This window comes from Vigna angularis, chromosome 6 (genome assembly GCF_016808095.1).
Source record: "Vigna angularis cultivar LongXiaoDou No.4 chromosome 6, ASM1680809v1, whole genome shotgun sequence".
NCBI lineage: Eukaryota > Viridiplantae > Streptophyta > Magnoliopsida > Fabales > Fabaceae > Vigna > Vigna angularis.
This window is the reverse complement of record NC_068975.1, coordinates 28,066,590-28,087,641: the sequence shown is the minus strand read 5'-3', so window position 1 is coordinate 28,087,641 and position 21,052 is coordinate 28,066,590. Positions and strand designations below refer to the sequence as shown.

Genomic DNA, 21,052 nt, shown 5'->3' with positions numbered 1-21,052 from the left:
ATTTTCTTTTCGCTTATACATACTAAAATATAGTGTGTCCCACAGGGATCTTTTATTTCTCTCAAACGGGCTATTTGTGTAAATAAAATTTGAGAGAGTTTATTGTGTAAATTATTCTAAAATAGATTTATTTAAGAAAATATTTTTATCATCAATTACCTATTAGTTGCAGTTAACTATTATTATTGTTTTATTTGAATGTTTTGAAATTTGCAATAATAAAAAAAATTGAACATTCAGTTTCTCGGTAGGAAACAGGAAATAGAATGAAACGGAATAAAATAAGTAAATACATGGTCTACTTAATAAAAAAAGAAAAATAAATATGAGTGATGTTTTTATTAAATAATAAATGAAGGATGTATAGAGAGAAAAAAGTCATGGAAATGCATTTTTTTCATTTTATTCTTAAAGCTAAATTTATTTATTTATTGTCTTTTCCATAAAATATGAGATATTGAAGTTACTTTTTAATTTTATTTCGAAATTTTTTTCCATATTTTATCTTTTGTAACATCCCAGATTATATATAAACATATAACATAGTAAGTCCACATTTAAATAAGAGAGAACAGTTAGAGTAGACGGTAAATAAAGTTAAGCTTACAGTCATCCCAAAACGAGGCAGAATTTAAAACTTAAGCAAATGGAGTATTTCAAAAGGGTAAGAATCACAGGTGGATTCATAACAACTGAATAGTAATTCCAAATACCAAAAAAACAATTATAGAACCCTAAGGAGACTAAGCAGCAACATCGTCTTCCTCCAAAGCCTGCTCCATAGGCACCTCATTCGACTCTGCTCACATCCAAATAGATGATCATTGCAAAAGAAAGCATACCCAAGCAAACACAAACACATAAGCAAGGGTGAGCTAGATATAAAAGTCATGTTATAGCAATCATACACAATAGACAGTTAAATACAGATACTAGACCATACAAACTTGACTTGTTACACTTAAACTTGACTCGTCCGGACTAGAATGATTGCCGAGCTATGGCGGGTTATGCACTCGTGGTGGCCTCTACTGCTTTGCAAAGCCATTGCCAATGGGTTTCACCCTACCACACTCACGAGGTTAGTCCGTTATCACTCACCTTGGGTCATACTAGAAGCACCCAAGACTAGGACCTCCTGCTACTCCTCACCACATGGATCAATCCTCTCTACTTGAGAATGAAAGACCATTGGAGCGTCAGGAAAACCCCCAATACTGAGCTACCATGCAAATCATTCTAAACATTAAGGGCACCACCATGAATCTTCTCCTTGAAGATCATGGAATTACGTCCAACACTATAGGGCACCACCATGTGACCTCCCTTTGAGATCCATGGAATTACGTCCATTAACCATACTTGTTGCACTTATGCCAATCACAACTTTGTTTCATATATACTTTCAAACTATAATTCACATACAATACACATACCCTCAATCATGTTGCAAAATCAAGCCACCCAAATCAGTTATATAGACATACATACACCCTGGCAGTCAAACAACATCAAACAGCTCAAACAGATGAGCAAAACTGTGAAACCCACTGAACCAGGTCGCACAACGCACCACCCTTGATGCGTTGGGCGAATTTTCCTGATAAGGGGACATCTAAAATTCGCATAATGCACCAAGTTTGTGCGCTATCTAAACTAAAAATTCTAATACAAATTATCACACCCTAAACCCTCGCATAGCGCCCCAAATTCACTATTCGAATTAATTTAGCCTTTTCTCAGGCAACCCCCAGTCGCACGGCGCCCGGATTCGCTATGCGAATCACCAAACAGAGGGCAACCCTCTCTAGCCATTCGCACAGCGCACCAACTCGTTGTGCGAATGATCACACAGAGAGCACCCCTCTACGAGGACTCGCTATGCGAAAACATTCGCTTAGCGAGTCTGCATAATCTGCAGAATGTAAGTTTTGCTAAATTATGCAACTCACACACCCCTTACCATTTCTAATCATTTTTCCCAACTTCTAACACCTCTAATTTATATTTTATACTTAATTAAACTTGTCTAGATGATCTAAAATCTTCCTACTACCATTCTAAAGTAATTACAACTCAAATTCAACTCTAAAACGCCAATTTCAACCACTTAGGGACCCAAATTCGATTCAACCATTTTGCACCTGTTTTGATCAGTTTGATGACTCTAACAAGTCACAAATAACCTCCCCATATTGTCCCAACAGACTACAAGAGCCCTAGACCCTTAACTCTCAAATTCACTATCCCACTTCCTCTCAAAGTGACCTAAGAACTATATACACTCCAAATTTCCTATCCAACCAAGGTTATACAGACTTCACACTTCACTCACTTCCAATTGATCAATTATAACCATTCCAAACCCATCCAAATCAATTCCAAACATCACAACACAGTTTCATAACATATGAACAATACGTACCATTTGATACACTCAAAACTTAACATATAATCCAAACAGCAGAATATTACAGATTTCATCACACATGCACACCATACAATAAAATCAAAGAATGTCTAGCTCCCCTTACCTTGTGGTTACAGTACAGTATAGCTCACAACAATAGAAAGGCTTTGATAGCTACACAACCAACACCCAACAAGACCCTACAATACACTGAAGTGGGGACAACACAGCTCTTAGAGCTAGAACAGACAGAGAACCAAAAAGGAGTACAACCAGTTGCATGCAACATTAAAGCTGCATCCCCTAGGTCCAAGAGGAGAGTAGAAACCAACTTACCCGTCCAAATGAAAATCTAATCGGATGGGTATGAAGCTCTCAGCTCCGTGAGCGAAAGGACACCACCTAAACCAAAATGCAACGGTTCAACTCTGAGTGATGGTAGAGAGATGACAGAGCTGGTTTAGAGAAAATTGAGTTTAGAGAAAGAAAGAGAAACTGGAAAATGAGCTCAGAGTTAGAAAATGAAGAAACTCCTTCTAAGGTCATGGTGCCCTTGGCCCTTTGGACCTGGCTGCCTCAGAAAATAAGGCCTAATAGTCCTTATAGTTTCCAGGACCTTACATCTTTCACCAAATAAAAAAAAAATCTTTATTTATAATTGTTTTTTTTCCTGTAGGAGAAGTGACCAAATTAAAAAAATATGTAGAAGATTAAATGTGACTGCTAAATTTTGCACGTCAAAGACTTCGATAATATTATGTGACCAATTATTTTTGTAATAGTGAATATTAAATTTAAAAAAACATGAAAAAACAAAATTGTTTTGGACATAGTCAAAAAATCATGATTAACATTCATTTATAACTTCGTCTTAAGTTTTCGTTATAAAATTATCATTAGTTCTTTGGTCTTTATACTTCAAGTCGAACCAATAGATATCTATCAAAGATACTAGAAGCTCAAGTCATTTATATGTATTTGATTAATTATTATAAAAAAGTCTTAAATTCATAATGAAAATAATTTTCTACCTCTTTACGTTACCTTTGTATCTATAAGTTTTAAAATAGACTTTTAAATAGAAATAGTCTAATCACACCCCAAAAATCGATAAAAATGTTTTATTTATAAATATATTAGATTTGTAATACTAATGCTTAATAGTAAAATTATTGAGAAGCCGATTTATAAAAACTTGAAATTGAAAACCACCTTTTTCCAACAATAATTGATCGTGTGATCGATCAACTACATACCAATTGGTTATACAGTACAAAAACTAAATATATTCATAATAAGTAATGAAACTAAAATAATGATAAAGAAAAAATGCATGTGTGTGACAAGTATTAAAAAAACCAAAAGTCTGATAACAACGATTTACAAATATAGCCATGCATAATAAATATTCCTAAGAAAGCAATAGAGAAAGACGATAGCATGGTTTTGAACTGTTGTGAGGGAAGAAAGAGAAAGACAAAGACGTGAAAGAAAAATATTCAAAGAACTCGTACAATAAAGAGCATGTGTGAAATATTTAATTTGTTAATTAAGCCCCCATTGATATCGTACCGACAAAACATGAAGAAACTTGTGAACTGTGATGTGCGTCCATGTCATTTTCCCTGGGCCATGGCCATAAGATAAGATGGAGACTTTAACGATGCCTTCCCAGGATTTTGATAATCATAATATACCTACTTCAATTTAACAACAATTCTTACCAACTAAACCAAGTAAATAAACATCATGTACATCTTTCCAGGTTACAAGCATCGTAGCAGCAGAAGAAACAGCCTTTCTGTCTGCAACGCTTCTATCTGTCACAGTCATCTCATAAAGTAAAATATAATCAGATACATTGGATAGCTCCTAAAGAACTCATCTTTCACCACACAATGCATTCCAAAGAAATTGAAATGTGACCCTATGGTTTAAGGACACCGCCACACCCATCTTTCTTCACTTTCTTACTCCTCCGTGGAACCACCAGCTTCAACCCTTCACAAATACTCGTCTGCAAAAAAAAATTATACATTGCAAGATCAGACACCCTTCCCATTTTAACGACAGATCTGACATAAACACACACAAATTAACTTTGTCACATAACTTTCGTGACGCCGAACCCTTCGATTTTTACTCCACTAAAAGTAGCAATTTTAAAAGTAGCTTTATTAAAGTGAAAGACTGATAATACAGGCTAAGAATCGAAGTCCCAAGTGAAGCACTGAACAAGTAGGATAGCAGTATTTCCGAAACAGAGGTGGGATGGAGAAAGGAAGAGTAAAAGCTTACCCAGACGCCAGAACGTTTGATGCTTTGGATGGTGTCAGTGTCCTTATAATCAGTGGAAGAAGAAGAAAAGGAAGGAAAGACGTGACTGGCCCCAGTGACCTCTCTTCTTTTGAGTTTGAAGGGCTTTTTTTTCCAAGAACCAAACCAGATAGAGTCCTTGAAGTCCCCGGCTTTGGAGAGAACCATGGCCCCAAGCACCTTGGTATCAGAACCATAGCAGTTGGAGGCAGTGATTGTGAAGGAGGGAGAGCGAAAGGTGTTGATGGTGGAGACATAAGGAGAGGGTACGAGCAACCTCGGAGGGAGTTCCAAGCACTTGGGTACGATGTCGGCGGGGTCGGAGAAAGGGATGAGGGCACTGCATGGTCGTGGTTTTCCTGGTTGTTCTTCCCACCGGAAAGGAACAGCTGCAGAGGTCTGAAGTGGCGGAGTAGCCATTCCTGATCTCTCTGGGGACGCCATTCTTGGGATGGAGAACAACGCTAACCGTCCTATGTTCTTCTTTTCCTCACTTTCATTCTCATTCTCAAAACCCATTCTTCACAGCTGCTAATATTGTTACTTTCTCCTGTCAAACCTTTCTCTGTTAGATCTTATAAATAAAAGTTAACAGAGAATATCTCGTCAATAAAAGCTACCAAATTCAATATTATAATAATAAGTTCTTTCAACAAATATTATTATATTACAGTTATATTATTAATGTAACAATTTTAATTATGTTATTTTATCTTTAATACTTATTACGTGTATTTATTATAAAAATTAGTATTAATATTGAAATAATTACTCAACATTTAAAATTTATAAAAAAGAAGGTAAAAGTTAAAAAACTATATTAAAATTAATTTTTATTTTGTACAATAATTAATAAAATAATATGTTAATATCAACAAAACTCAAATAGAATTATAAAATTATAATATTGTATTAAAATAATGATATAAATTATTTGTTAGATCTATTTTATCATTCTTTCTTATTTAATTACTATTAATGTTCCGTCTCGTGTTAGAGTTATACTGAAAATATATATATATATATATATATAAATCAAAATAATATTAATTTATTCAAATATTTAAATGCTATTGAATTTACAGCACATAAATAAATGTTAATTTTACTTTATAAATAATTTTTGTAAAATTAAACTAAACTTAATTTTTTTTCTAAAATAAAATCAGAATAATTTAAAATATATTCTAAACAAAATTTGTAATATATTAAACTTATCATATCACGTGCTATTATGTTTATCAGACCACGTTTTATATATTTTAGATATACATATATGATAAGGGTGTTAAATAATATTAATTATAAATAAGATAAATTTATAATACATATATGAATGAATATTAATCTCATCTTAAAAATTAATTTTAAAAATTAAATTAAATTTAAAATATATTTTTGAATACATCAATTTATCTTATCTATCTATGTCCTATTTATTTATCTTGTAGAAAGGAGTTAATATAATTTTGTTACTAATGTATTGGATAGATGGAAGAAGATGAATGTAGCACAGAATAGTGGGTGAAATGTTGTGTATTGATGTTTCTCTCTTGTTGTTTACTTAAGCATTATTTGAGTGTGGCAGAAATTTGTGAAGATGTCTCCCATAGACACCCGTGCATGGAAGACCCTTATTTATCATTACACCGTCACAAGAACCCCTTTAAGAAAAGATTGTGTTCTTCTTTATATACATCTATTATTTTCTTAGTGTTTGTCTCTACTCAATATGCCTTATCTTGTAAGCTTTGGATACCAAATTCGAGTGGAAATTTAGTTACATTAGATGAACACAACACATAGTGAGATTCCTAACGTGACATGTCGTTTCAAAAATAAATCTTACCTATCAAGGCTAATAATGTCTCTACAACTATCTCTACTATTATATAACTTTTTATATATCTTTTATTAACTTTTTTTTTTCTAATAATTTTAGGTACATGGTCATTTATTTATTTTTACCTGATCCATATTTTATAAATAATTAGATAACTTCTGTATTCAATAAAAATTTATAATAAATTTTCTAGCTACGTTTATTTAGATAATATAAATCACTTCACAACAAAATCAACCAGATTGATTTTGCAAAATCATTGTACGTTTAAATCTTGCAAAATATTGTTAAAAATACTAGTTGTTTGCACTTACTATCAATTAATCTTGCATTTTTGTTATACTTTATACGTTAATATATAAAATATTAAAATTAACTAATAACTAAAATTTAATATAATAATTTTTTAAAAATAAACTTTAAACTTAACTCAATCTTACAAAATCAAATTATAAAATTTACATCATTTATATATTATAAATTAATTTTAGGTTAACTTTGAAAACTGTGGGAGTTTTGAGTTTTATTTTTCACGCTCAAATCTCTCTGTGTGTGGGGGTGATGAATTAAGAAAACTGAAATTAAGCTTAGAAACTGTAGACCGAAAAGACCACCAAAGGAAGCACTCTTTACTCTCTTGTTTTATTCAAATACGTCAAAATTCATCATTATGTTCACCACCACCCTCACAACTGCAAAGTCAACAAGTATATAAAGTAAAGCAGAATATAGTACTATTTTTTTTATTTTATTTTGTAATCCTTCTAAATTTTTATTTTCGATTCTTGTTATTTTGTTTTAATTTCTGAAAAATATTTGTTTCTTTTATTGTAGTAGTTTTTATACTTTGAATTAGTTCTTTTGAAAAATATTTGATATGGACTGAAAAACCATTATTACATATTATAGGAATAAAAAAATATATGCTTCCGTTATAGATTTTTTTCGCTGTCAGAAATAGCAAACCAAAATTATATTAATATAAGTCAATGTTTATGAAAGGCCACTTTCAGAGAGAAAAGTAATTAATAAAAGGGTCAGTTTGTTAATTTAATTAATTGACTTGTTATAAGCTCAAATTTTATAATGTAAGAAGAAATTTAATGTTTATTTGACAAGCTCTGCAGGTAAAACATGAATTATCTGTTTTATTTTTCTAAAACGTAAAAGTTCGAGCCAATTTTTTATAAAGTGCCATATAGATATAACAAACTATACAGTATCACTTTGTGTTATTTTTACTTTTTATAACATACAATAAACAATATAAAAATGTAAATAATATAATGGTATATGAATTATTTGATAACATTTTCAATATTTTATGTCATCAGCTTTCTTCGTACTATTTCATTTACCTTGAAGTGGGTAAAAAAGAAAGAAGATTTTTGCCTATAGAAGACAAAACAAAGTCGGTCGTATGGGACAGACACGCACAACACCGACACTTGCAGACAGTCATTGAGTAATAATGCAGATAACCAGTTTTTTTCAACATTAATACTATAATATATGTATAAAACCTTAATTAAATAAAATTATGTTTTCTTTCAATTTAAAATTAAATTACATTGTTAAAATAATCACTATATATATATATAATATTATTTATTTCAAAAATTAAAGTTTCGTTAAAGTTTTATTTTTAAAAATATATAAAAGATAAAAAAATAAATAAATATTTCAATTATCTTAAATTTTAACTTCTCTGAACAATGAAAACATATATTTCAAACAAAAAGTAATAAAGAACAGAAGAAGAAAACATACTGCAAAGAACTTTTCTCTCATTTTGCAATGAAGAAAAAAATATAGATTTTTTTTATTTGTAATGAAACTTAATTATACATGGACATTTATTTATTTATTTAGAAAAAATTGAAAATAAAGGATAATATAAAAATAATTGAATGGAAATTTTGATATATCTCTTTATATGTTTTAAAATTTTGTTAATAATCTGATTTAATAAAAACTATATTTTCTTAGAAAAATTATGTGTTTATGTTTTATGTAATACATATTAAAATATTTAAGATTCTCCATTTTGTTTCAATCCATAAAATCTTATAAGAACGTCTACAAATATAAACAATAAACATATAGTACAAAACAATATATCGTAAGCAGTATTTAATACATATATTTCATTTGAAAACATGTTTTCGTAATATAAAAAAAAAAATATCATTTTTACATTTTTGGTATGATATCCGTTTACGTGTCGAAACTCGATAAATTTTATAAAATCCTTACATTATTGAAGATTCGAGATTATTTCATTATTTTTATTTCTCTTGACAATAGTTAGTTAAGATAACTCATCCATAAGATTTTGAAAGAATAAAAATATTATTTTATGAATAACTTATAAAGGTTAACAATCTACAATAAGAAATTGAATAACGTGCTTTTTCTGTCAAGACGTGGCTTAGTTAAAAGGACGTTTTGAAGGAAGCTATCTTAAGAGAACGTTGTAAGGTTCGAGCATTGATTGTCCTATGTACTATTGCCTTATAACATTCAATATTAACTCAAATAAGCAATGTTTGGTCTCTACAAAAACATAACTTTCAATACAGTTTGGCCTATTTCTCTGTGCTTCCACTTAGCTTCAATAAAATGTTTAGCTTATTGAGACAAAAACTTGCTCATGTTTTGTAAGATTTTACTTAGCAATAATAAAATAAGAAACATCAATACTTTCTTCCTCAAAAGAATGTGTAAAAAAATTTATTCTTTATAATAAAAGCTTCATGTTACGTCAAATACAAACAGCAATTAGTCGTAGCCGTCAGATTTCTTAATACTCAAAATGTTTATAATAAGCTTCATCTTAACTAAATTAAGTAATTTCACACGTCTCTCTCTATATATGTAACAATTCAAAATAACTAAATTAAGTTATTTCACGCTTCTCTCTCATGTTATATAATCATTGTAAATTGTCATTGACAATGTTTCCGCCAATTTTGTGAACCAAAATTTCCAGATCTTTGAAACGCGCCAATTTGGACTTATTTACCACCAATAATGATTTAAAATATAATAATTTTTTAAGTTGGGATAGTTTATTTATCTTAAACTTTCATTTTGATATCAATGTAATTCAACCATTTCAAATGAAAATTAAATAATATTCATAACATTTTGAATCTAATTAAAAAAACTCATACTACATATTATTTTCAAGTGAAATAATGAATTATCTTTGCTTTACAAACATATTTAACTTACATCCTCCTTCTAGAAGGCAATTTAATTCAACCATTTCAGAAGATTTATAAAAAAACATTAAAATTCTATTGGTTATCTATAATGCTCAAATAATTTTTATACCATTTAAGTGTGTATAGACAACTTATATTTATGATGAAAAAAACATTAAATCACTCGTATTATTTTATATGATTAAAAACTAAATTAGTTAATTTATTAAAGTGATTATCTTTTTAATGAAAAACTTTGATATATATATATATATATATATATATATATATATATATATATATATATATATATATATATATATATATATATATATATATATATATATATATATATATATATATATATATATATATATATATATATATATTGTTGGGTTTATGGAGAAGGATGTTCACCGGAGAGATACAAACACCAATAACATTGGAATCCAACCATATAAGGGATTGACACAACTTTTTATTCAAAACTTTAAGGCAATGAGATAATGAATCTTAAGGGTGAGTCTCTTCCACATAGGTACACTCCCCCACCAGCGGAAGCATTCCCAACCAACCACAACCACGAATAACCATTTCCAATCGGTATAGGGAACATTATACTCGTCTGAGCCGATCACCAAGACAAATCATCGACTCTGATACCATTATTGAGTCTATGGAGGAGGTGGTTCACCAGGGAGACAGAAACACTAGTGAGATATGAGTCCACCCATAAAAGATTGACATTATTTTCTACCAAAAACCTTAAGGTAATGAGATAATGGGATCACACAAGTAGAATATATTATTAAGAGATTTCGTTCAATAAGGGATGTGTGAATTTGATATAAACCTTCTCTCTATTTCTCTCTCCTGACTTCCCCTTAGTTCTCTCCTCTCTGAAAATCAGTTACTCACACATCATCATATTCTTTCTCCTCAGGTAGAACCATCAAGAACAACAAGATTCGTAATAGAAGATTTCCTTATTTTTTTTGTTGCATCATGTATTGTTGCTTTTCGTTTGTATTTGTAAGCAACGTTCATATTATATTACTTTGATAATTTGTTATAATAAAAATCCATTCTTCTAGAGCTAAACACTATATATGTTTTAAGCAATATTTTGAACGTAATGTATATCCTAAACATTAACCAAAAGAGTCTAGCATTAACATAATACATTACTCTAAATGAAACAATTTGATAATCAAACTAACATAAACGCTATAATACATGGACCATGCTAAATGCTATAATGAACGTATAATGTTTTAAATCCAAATGTACTAACAATACTTCTTCGTTTGTTGTGTTATTTCTCTTTATCTTTGTAAATCATATAAGGTCAAATGCTTTATTCAAAAGTTTTGTAGTGGTTCATAAGAACATTAAGAGATGTGAAGACATTATAGAAATGTTTCTTCAATGACTTCTGTTTGCCAATCCGTACAAGCAATACAGTTGCCCGCAAAAACAAAGTAGCATCATAGTACAAAAGGCTACAACACTTACATCAAAGTCAATGCTTATGACTAATAGACATATATAAAGAAAACCACATGAAGAGAAGACAATGAAAATAACAACTATTTCACTGCATAAATTCTCTTGCATTTGCGTCGTCTAGCTATTTGAAAAAGAAAATTCTTTGTAATAAAGTTTTTTACATAAACTTTGTATTGCTCAAATATCCTCTCTAAAAGAGATTTTATCTGTATTTTTTTTTATAAAAGCACTTTGTTGTTTTTGTAGAATCAGAAGTGATTTAAAATACTTAGTTGTTTAACTCGGGGAATTAAACTTTATAATCAATTGAACTACTTTTTATACCACGAACAATTATACTCGTCATAAACCATGAATGATAAAACTATATAAAGTAGTCTTCTTCTTTGTTATTTTTTTTAGTGGCTTTCTAAAAGCTTTATAAAATTTCGTAAGTATTCAATTGTGTAGATTGTTTACTTAAAAATTTAAACTCTACTCAGACTTCCTCTCTAGAATTTATTTGTGATTTTATATTTAAGTTGGTATTTATATGTTATTTAGTTTTTCATGAGTTTCTTTTTAAGGTGTTACTTTTCAATTAATTTGAGTTGTAACATATATTAATAATTTCAAGAATATAATTTCTTTTTTCATTTGAAATTTTAGATCACATGCACTTCAGATTTTCACGCATACAACTAGATACGTAAAACTCCATTTCCTTATATTTAAGTTAGTGATAATTATATAATAAACTTTTTATTTTTTTTAAATATATATATATATATATATATATATATATATATATATATATATATATATAGATATAGATAGATAGATAACTTTACAGACTATATTGTATTATTCACCGTAATCCAGCCACGGTCGGTCGTACACTAAACAATAAAATTGTTTCAACTAGTAACTTATTTTAAAATAACAAATTGAATTTTTTTTTTATAACGTGTGTTTTAATCAGATAATAATATAACACTGCTTTCCTATAACGTGCTTTTTTTATTGTTTCTTTTTACCTATAATTTTAAAGTCAGTTTGGTCTTTTTAATGGGTTGTTTTTTGAAATTAGGTCGATCCATTCGGTCGCCTTTAGTCTAACTTGGGTTTAAGTAGGAAGACAATATGGGCCAAGTTAAAAAATACCCATATGGGAGGTATATAAAATATATTTTTTTTCCTACTAAAATATATAAAATTTAAGATATATTATTTTTTATTTTCTATAATTTTAAATTTTGATTCATGTAATAATATTCAGTTATCGTATCTCAAATTTTTTTGTCATTTATTAGTATGTTTAATTTTAAAATATATTACTTTTTACTTTCTGAGAGGTTTAAAAATTCTTTGTAAAAGAAAAAGAATTGGAGACCCTATGAAATGGTTTTTTATTTTTGAAATTATTTACTGAAAATTTTACATGGCTTCGATTAAACTCTAATAAATAAAAAACACATTTAAAATGGAAATAACTAAAAACCCATGCAAATGTGAATTTTGAAACAAAACCCCCCTTTTTTTCCAGTCGGTTCAAGTGGCCTCAAACCCAATCCACATGTGGTATCAAAAGAATTTACATTTTTTATATGATAACATTTTTATTTATGAGAATTTCACTTGTTTTTAAATAATCTCCCATGCATAACAAGATATATTATTATTATTATTATTATTATTATTATAATAATCAACCAGTGATTGTAGTATTCGTTTATCGTAGCACTAAGGATGTAACTAAATGTAAAATATTATCTTTATTCATAAACACAATAATAAACATCCTTCTTTTGGCAGTTTTAAGCAAAGTAAAGTTCAACACTATATGTTAATTTGAATTTTAAATTTGACCTGACATATCAATAAAATTATATATTTTAATTTCAATCTTTATTTGTATTTATAAATTTTACTTCAAATTAAAATATCAAAACAATACACGAGAAGCATATTAATTTATGTTTAAACTATACTAATTTTGGGGAAGTAGTCGACGCTGGATGTATTATTTTTTTCAACCAAAGAATTCTATAATTTTTTTTATCTAACTTTAAAAGAAAGTGTTAAAAAATTTATTATATTTGTACTTTGTAAAATTTGAAAAAAATAATAATATGATTTTGATGACTTTTTTAAGAAAAAACGAATCCTAATTTTTTTTTAAAAAAAGTTGTTGGTACTTAAGTCATGAATTTGAATGATTAAAATGTGTTTTTAAAAGTCGATTTTTAGTTACTAATAAGTTTGAGAAAATGAATTTATATTTTTAAAATTGAAAAGACTTTAAGAATTTGAGAAGAAAATTATATTTATTTTAAAAATGAAAGAAGACATTAGGTTTGAAAAAGATTATAGAAGTAAGACCTTTTAAACGTGCAAAGAAAAGTTAAGGGTGTTGTGACGCAAGAAAAAACGAAGATGCTTCCACATCCATTACTCGTGTTTACTTTTGATTCATCTTATGTTAGATCACCTATATTTAGTTCTACACTTATTGGGAAATCATACCATGGTCCCACTTAGATTCTCTTGTTTTCACCAACTTAAATTTGCATTTAATTTTCACCACCAACTTAAATTTGCATTTATTTTTCACCATCTTCATCAAAACATGCTCGACAATGCCTCCACGCTAAATAATCACAACCTATTTTTCAATATTTGCTTACAATATCTAAAACTAAAGTTTATTTGATAATAGATAGAAAAAGAAAAGGCAAAGCGCAAAGTGTTGTGGTGACCCAATTTTGAAAGAGAAAAAGAAGGTGAAACCCAAAGGTGAGATGCATCTAGAGGAAGCGACAGTGCTTGTCTGATTATTGCACTTAAAACAACACATTTCCTTTTGACCTCTTATCAGCACACTTGCTTTGACCATGCCATTTTCAAAAATAATCTTCCCTATTTTTATCAAAACAAAATTTAGGATATTATTCTTGGAAGCAACCTTAGCCTCCAATTTTTAGGCAACTTACCAGGTACAACACCATGCAACAAACATAATTCTATATTCGCACAAACATTTGTATCTCCTGTCTATAAATCTGTAACATCTCCAAAAGTGACATTCTCCGGCGCACATGGAATAAATTTCTCGTTACGTATCATCATTCAATATGCTTTAATTTTATTTAACAGCTTTACAAAAGACATTAAATGAAAGACAATAACAACTCATAATGAAATAACTCTACATCATAATCACTTTTATTTTATTTATTCACGGATACTTTTTACCCACATTACAGATATACATAGAAAAAGACACTCTTATTGTAATAAAATAAACCTCCATTATCACTTTAATATTTTAAATATATTTTTTTCCATTACAAACAAGAGGAAAAGGCTATGTCGATCAGAATTGTGATCCATAAGAGAAACCCCAAAATATAGCATAATAAAGCAAATCTTAAATATACGGTATGATGATTACAAGGGTAAAATTATGTAAATACGAAAGGATTTCGAAAGTTAAGTGTTGGGTCGTTACCCAACACGGAAACATTTAAATGTTATGCCAAAAATAATGATGACAGAAGAATGGGCATTGTTATTTGTTCTGGTATGAATTGTAACATCAGTAAAGGAAAGCGCCAATCTAATAATGTTTACCTTGTTGCAAATAATATCAGTGGTGATTCTGAAAATGTAGACAAATTAGTTCTAACCACGTAAATTTCGTATGAATTCGTGCCATTGTCGTTGGTAATGTCATCTCCCAACAATAACATTCATTCAATCAATCAATCAGAACATGCCTAACCCATTAAAGCCAAATAACTCAAAGGGAGAAAAAGAAGAGGCGTGCTTGTTTATGCAGATGGTACCACCCCAAAAAGAGTATTCACAAATAAAAAGTTCCTAAATGTAGTAGTTATATTATATTAGTCCACTTACACACCTTCACTACTCTACAATTTAAAGTCGCATAAAACTAAACAAATCAAACCATCAAGCACCCTAAACCCCTCCCAAACCAAAAAAACTAAAAAGGTTAAGCTGTCAAATCGCAAGAGATCTGCTGAGTTTCCTCCCTATTCTGCGAATCTTGACTCAACAAAGTCTCCTCACCCTCTGATGAACAACCAGAATGCTTGCTTTTCAACTTCTTCACATCTTCCCTTGAACAAATGAAAATCCTCTTCGCCATAGAACAGAATTCACTGCAAATGAAAAAAAAAACACAATTAAAGTCTATTTTTTTACGAATCAGATAATGTTGAAGCTGCCAAAATTACTACTTACGGCCATGGATCATCACCCGCGAGCATCATGTCATTCTCATCATCAGTGAAAGTAATAACCCATTTGGTTTGCATTCGAAGCTCTCCCTTGATATCAAAAATTTTCTCAAGCTCGTCTACGAGAGCCTCATAATCTTTTAGGACAGTGAGGTCAACAGCACGACCAACAGCAACACCTTGCATTTGCACCTTCTCAAGAAAAACACTCACTCATCAATCAACATGTGATAGAAGTTAAGCAAAAAGAACCGAATTAAATCCCAAATTTTTTTAAAAAAGCGTTAATCCTGGGTTTTATTTGAGTTTGTAGAAAATAGGAAAAGGAATGCTTAGTTAGAATATTATTAGTGTTAGGATGAAAGATATGGGTACCTTGGTCCGAGTCCTGGTGGATGGTACTGTGGTCTGCTTGGCGTGTCTCTCACTGGGTGATCCATCAGAAATAATTTGCTTCTGCAGCTTATTGGACAGTGAATAATTGTGATTCTGACCAGGCTGAGTTTCACATGCAGCAACAGGAATAGAATCTTTGGGACCACTAGGAATTATTATAGGTGGACATCCTAGTTCTTTATCAGGGAGGGCAACGTTAGTAAAATTGTTAGTCAAATTAACTCCAAACACCCAACAGTCCATGGGATTCTCACTTCTTTTACCACATTCCACGGGATCATGTGCCAAATCATCATTCGGCCTAGATGAAACAGGGGCATACCCGGAGACAGTTGATTGTGCTGTGACAGCTTTGCTGTTTTTGGGGTCCGGAAAAAGGTTCGAAGAGACACTCAAATGTGGGGAAGATGGCCACATTCCTTCCACACGGACTCTGCTCGAGCTGCTCTTGTTACCATTCATCGGATTCACATTTATTTCTTTCATCCTTGTACACCATATTACTGGGCTTTCATTGCTTTGGACCTCTGATGTGCCACCCAATGCAGTAGGGTCATGGGATAAGGATGGTCCATGATACCACAAACCCGCACCAGGGGAGTTGGGGCCTATTTCTACATCCAACCATCACATTATTTAACTCCATGCTCATTTAATTTACTCCTTAAACAACCAACACATCTTTATCTACCTTTTCTCTTTCTTTTTTCAAAAATTAAATAAATAAAGCTTTTCTTGCAATTCAGTTTTCACACAAAGTATCTCATCTAATTTCTTCAAAACTACAATATATTTAGTCTAATTAAGAAAAGTCACGTAAAACATCTAGTACCAGAAGACGAAACCTCAGGCCTGGACCTTTTGCTCTTCACCACGGGTTGAGTGACATTCAAAGCAGTGGAAGCAACGAAAGGCTCTATCTCCCACGAAGAAACCCTCTCTGGCCTTGGAATTATTGCCGGTTCATCCCATTGAACCTGAACGGAAAAAGGATTATAAATGCTAAATTGAAACAGAATAAGAATTCAGATGGAATAAAATGTAGGTCTTAGTTCAACCTTCAACGAACGCCACTGAGAGTTCCGCCATCCTGGAGATACATCCCCAACCCCAACAATGGTACCAGAAAATCTGACCAAAAATTTAAAGCAACATGACAATAAAGGACCGACTAATACTCAAGCGGACCCTAAGTGCTTATGACAATTTCTTGTGTACTAAAGTAGATACCTTCTCTCAGGTGAGTCCTCCACCTCAAATCTCATCTTGAAACGCATGCCAACTGAAAACTTGTTCACTGCCTCCAGATATTTGTTTAGACCGATAATAAACTGGCTAGTCCTGAATGTATCAAAACACATGTGGGTCAAACATTCTGTTACATTTTGTTTATAAGGTTTGTGGCACCGAAAACAAACTTCAACATGTTTACGAACCTAGGTTTGTAATATACCACAAACATGGTACTGGTCAAAAATGCATGAGAGGCGGTGGCAAGCACTCCAAGATGCATACTCTGACTTGATATCACAGAAGAAGGCATGGGACTTTGCTGTCGTGCTACACGCCTAACACCGACTCTCAGTTCGCCATTCTCTCCCCTGCAAGAATCATGTCAAAACCAAAGTACACACGACCACAACAGATGAAACAACATGAGAAACAATAATACGATAAGATTCCTAAGTTTTAAAACCTCAGAAACACAAAAGCATCTCCGGCAACAAGTCTCTTGGATGTCACAAATGTACTCCAGCCAGTTGTGAGCAGGTGCCTCCTTGGTTGACCTGGTCATGTTTACAGAATGGGAGAAGCAAATTGGCCACAAGAAAAATAGTAGATGCAGAGTTTACCTCACAGGCCTTAATTTCATTTCATACTAATTATGGTGTTAACTCATTAGAATTTGGATATGGGTCTAGGTCATAAATCCCCAATGAATACTTGAAATATTAAAGCAAAAATTACCTCGGAATATATGCTTAAACTTCCACTCAAACCCATGAAGATCCTTTGCTGCCAATTCCTGAGTGGGGATAGTTTGGGTCATGTCCTACAGTACATAGAAAAAAGTAGCAAACGTGAAAATAAGGAAAGTCGGGTTTTCGTTAAATATATAGAGGCTAAAGGAAACTGAGAGAGGTAAATACCAATGGAGGCAGACACTCGGTAGCATGCCTCCGAAGAACTGAAAATCCTCCGTGAGTGCTAGTATCAGAAGCAGTTAATATTTTACTGAAAGAGTGAAAGCTCTGTTTCTGGGTCTCTGGTGGACTTGGGTCTGGACTCGTTGGCTCTTCTTGCTGAATAAAACCACAAAAATAAACCAAGATAACTCCCTATAAAAAATACTATCAACTTTCAACCTGAAACTATTTTCGTATTATTATGTATTTCACAGTCGCAGAGGAAATCGTAAAGCAAGCAAAATACAAAACAAACCCATTCCAGGTAGAGTAATAACGAGGGAATTGGGTTCAAAAACTCAATAAAATTCTCTAAGAGTGACTAAACGGATCCGCACGACCGAAGAAAAAACAAAAAAAAAGGATGGGAAACACGAATAATCTCACATTTGACTGCGGAAGCAAAGTGATACGAGCATAAACTTCATCTGTTTCTTGCTCCGCCTACAAATTAACATAAAAGCGTATGATAAGTACATGAATCACAATAATAAATATGCAATGAAAGGTATAAAAAACATTACCAACAACTGAATGTGAACAACACGGCAGAGAATCTTGGACGGGAGATTGAAATGAGGAATTTGCTGGCTCAGCTCCTGGTTCGGTCCCTGATTAGTCGAAGCTTGCAACTGCGGAAAACAAAGACCAAAACTCGTAAATTTCAAAGCAAACAAAAACCCGAAAGCTACAAAACACACACACATACTTGTTCCATGTGACCCTGCGGAAAGTAGAAAACTCTCTCCCCTTCGCAAGGAACATCCACCAAAGGCCCCGCACATAGCTTCCATAGCTGCGTGTACAGATCACCATCTCCCACACCTAACCGAACATAAATTAAAACAATTAAGTAAGATCCTCGTTTTCACAAATTAAAGCCAATGCTCTGCGTGGTTTCTCAGAAAGTAAACAACTTCTCCCCTTCACTCTCCTTCCAAAACACTGCCCCAGTAAGGAAGACACAACACATCAACAATTGAACCAGAACCGTGCAGACCCAAGTTCCTCTAAACCACAAAAAACCTCGTTGAGAACCTTACAAACTGCTTCAAACATAAAAAAAAGAAAAAATAAAACCCAACCAGTTGTTTTTATTTGTCAAACTTTCTAAGCAACCAAGCAGAGCAAGGTCCAGAAAATCCCCACGAAGCATAAGCCATTGACCTGTTTCTGGCTGAGAAGTGGACACAGTTCTAACAGGAGCTTCCAGATGTGCCATTCAAAACGACGTCGTAGAGGGAGAAGAGAAAGAGAGGCAAAAGCTGAAAGTAGGTGCAGAGTGAGAAATAACAGATGAGATTACCCCATGAATACAAAGGAGAGAGAAATAGATGGCGAGACAAGACAGTTATACGCGAGTGAGTGAGTGAGTAATGATGAAGAGTTAACAAGTTTCCTCCTTTTTGCCTCTCGTAACGATCCTGCCACAGAATTTATCTCATGTGCTTTTAACTCCCTCTCACTGCTTCCGTTACAGAACACAAGGCCGGTTTTTCTTTCTCTTTCGCTCCAAAAATCCTTTGGAATGACCACCAAAGCTTCTTTTCTGGTGTCGCCGACGATGATTATTCCGCTCCGGAGACAGCTGAATCGTCGTTTCCAAATTCTAAAGAATTGGTGTCGTACTCTTTTTTCTTCTTCTTCTTCTCTCTCTTGTCTTCTCTGTCTATCTATTATAGATTGATTATAAAGTATGGTCCTCTAGTCTACAGAGTCAGCTTAGCCTACTGTAAATTGTTCTCATGAAATGAAACTCATTGGCCATCATTTTGGTGGAAACCACACTTCATTATTAAACAACAAACGTGTTTTTGTTTCTATTTTCCATTATGTTACAAAAATACTCATATTGTTCTTTTCTTTTTCTTTTAACCGGTACAAAGTTTATTTATGAAAATACACTTCTCCTCCACTTTTTATCATGCGAGTTTATAATTTATGTTTATATCCTACGTAGTGCTGTTTGAGTGTGTATGGTTGTACTTTAGGACATGTGGGTATATTTTTTAAGACAAAAAAATTCATATCCTAATTCTTCTCTGTCAACACCAATCCCTTTTATCCCTTAGGTACTCCTAGATTTGTTTCAACCAAACGATCACTAGTAATAATTACTTTTTTTTCTCCTCCAATTAAAATCGATCTTCCGTTTCCATAATTTACTTTAGCTTTTAGTGCCCATCTTTATATACAAGTTCTTAAAGTAAAATTAATTAAAAAAACATTATAAATGTAAGCTCCAATAGTTTCAAAATTATTTTTTATTTTGTATTTTCTTCAAATAACGTTAAGCATTAAAACATTATACAATATATGCATCGTTAAAATAACGAATAAGTTAAAAATTAATTAAACATGAATTTAGAGAGTCAAAGTTATAGTATAAATAGTTGAGATTTGTAGATGAATCACACCGAAGCTATATGATAAAAGTTTCGAGTTAACTATTACATTTGTAAATTTTAACCAGAATTGTGTATGGATAAAAAGTTAGGATCGTTTTTGTTATTGATTTACTTTTTTTAGAATCACAGAATAAGTTACTTGAGTCTATTTACACCAAAGAGTGTGAGTTGGTCCATTAACCCATTTATATATCATATTTATTCCTATTTATAATTTTTAAAAATATTATTTTTATTCAAAAAATTATTTAATTCTAATAAAAAACTATTTGCGATTCAAATAACAGTATTATATATTTACGTCCTCAAATAAATCATTACAGAAATGATAATGATTTAAATTATAGTATTTTTCTTTTAATAAGTAAATTTTAATATTTTATGCTTATAATATAAAAAAAAAAAAACTAGGCATACTATCACTGATAAACAAACTATGATGGATAAAACAAACGAGCTTGTTAATTATAGTTTCATCCCTTACTTACATTGATTTCAAAAATTTATTTTCTGAGTACATAATCGATATTTTGT

General features: G+C 31.3%; 2 protein-coding genes across 2 annotated transcripts; both read right to left on the bottom strand.

Moving 5' to 3' along the window:
- Positions 1-4,127: 4,127 nt before the first annotated feature.
- On the bottom strand, positions 4,128-5,294 carry LOC108342335 (uncharacterized protein At4g00950). The gene is made up of 2 exons (XM_017580092.2): positions 4,709-5,294; positions 4,128-4,427 (listed from the first exon to the last, which is right to left on the bottom strand). The coding sequence occupies exons 1-2, from the start codon at positions 5,243-5,245 to the stop codon at positions 4,338-4,340; spliced, it is 627 nt and encodes a 208-aa protein (XP_017435581.1). The 5' UTR covers positions 5,246-5,294; the 3' UTR covers positions 4,128-4,337.
- A 9,783-nt stretch (positions 5,295-15,077) lies between these two features.
- On the bottom strand, positions 15,078-19,930 carry LOC108343202 (auxin response factor 18). The gene is made up of 15 exons (XM_017581318.2): positions 19,468-19,930; positions 19,278-19,375; positions 18,820-18,935; positions 18,635-18,742; positions 18,498-18,554; positions 18,075-18,227; positions 17,893-17,977; positions 17,621-17,711; positions 17,361-17,525; positions 17,155-17,265; positions 16,983-17,055; positions 16,757-16,901; positions 15,904-16,538; positions 15,533-15,720; positions 15,078-15,450 (listed from the first exon to the last, which is right to left on the bottom strand). Exons 2-15 carry the CDS (start codon positions 19,330-19,332, stop codon positions 15,282-15,284), a joined length of 2,151 nt encoding a protein of 716 aa, XP_017436807.1. The 5' UTR covers positions 19,333-19,375; positions 19,468-19,930; the 3' UTR covers positions 15,078-15,281.
- Between the last annotated feature and the right edge of the window lie 1,122 nt (positions 19,931-21,052).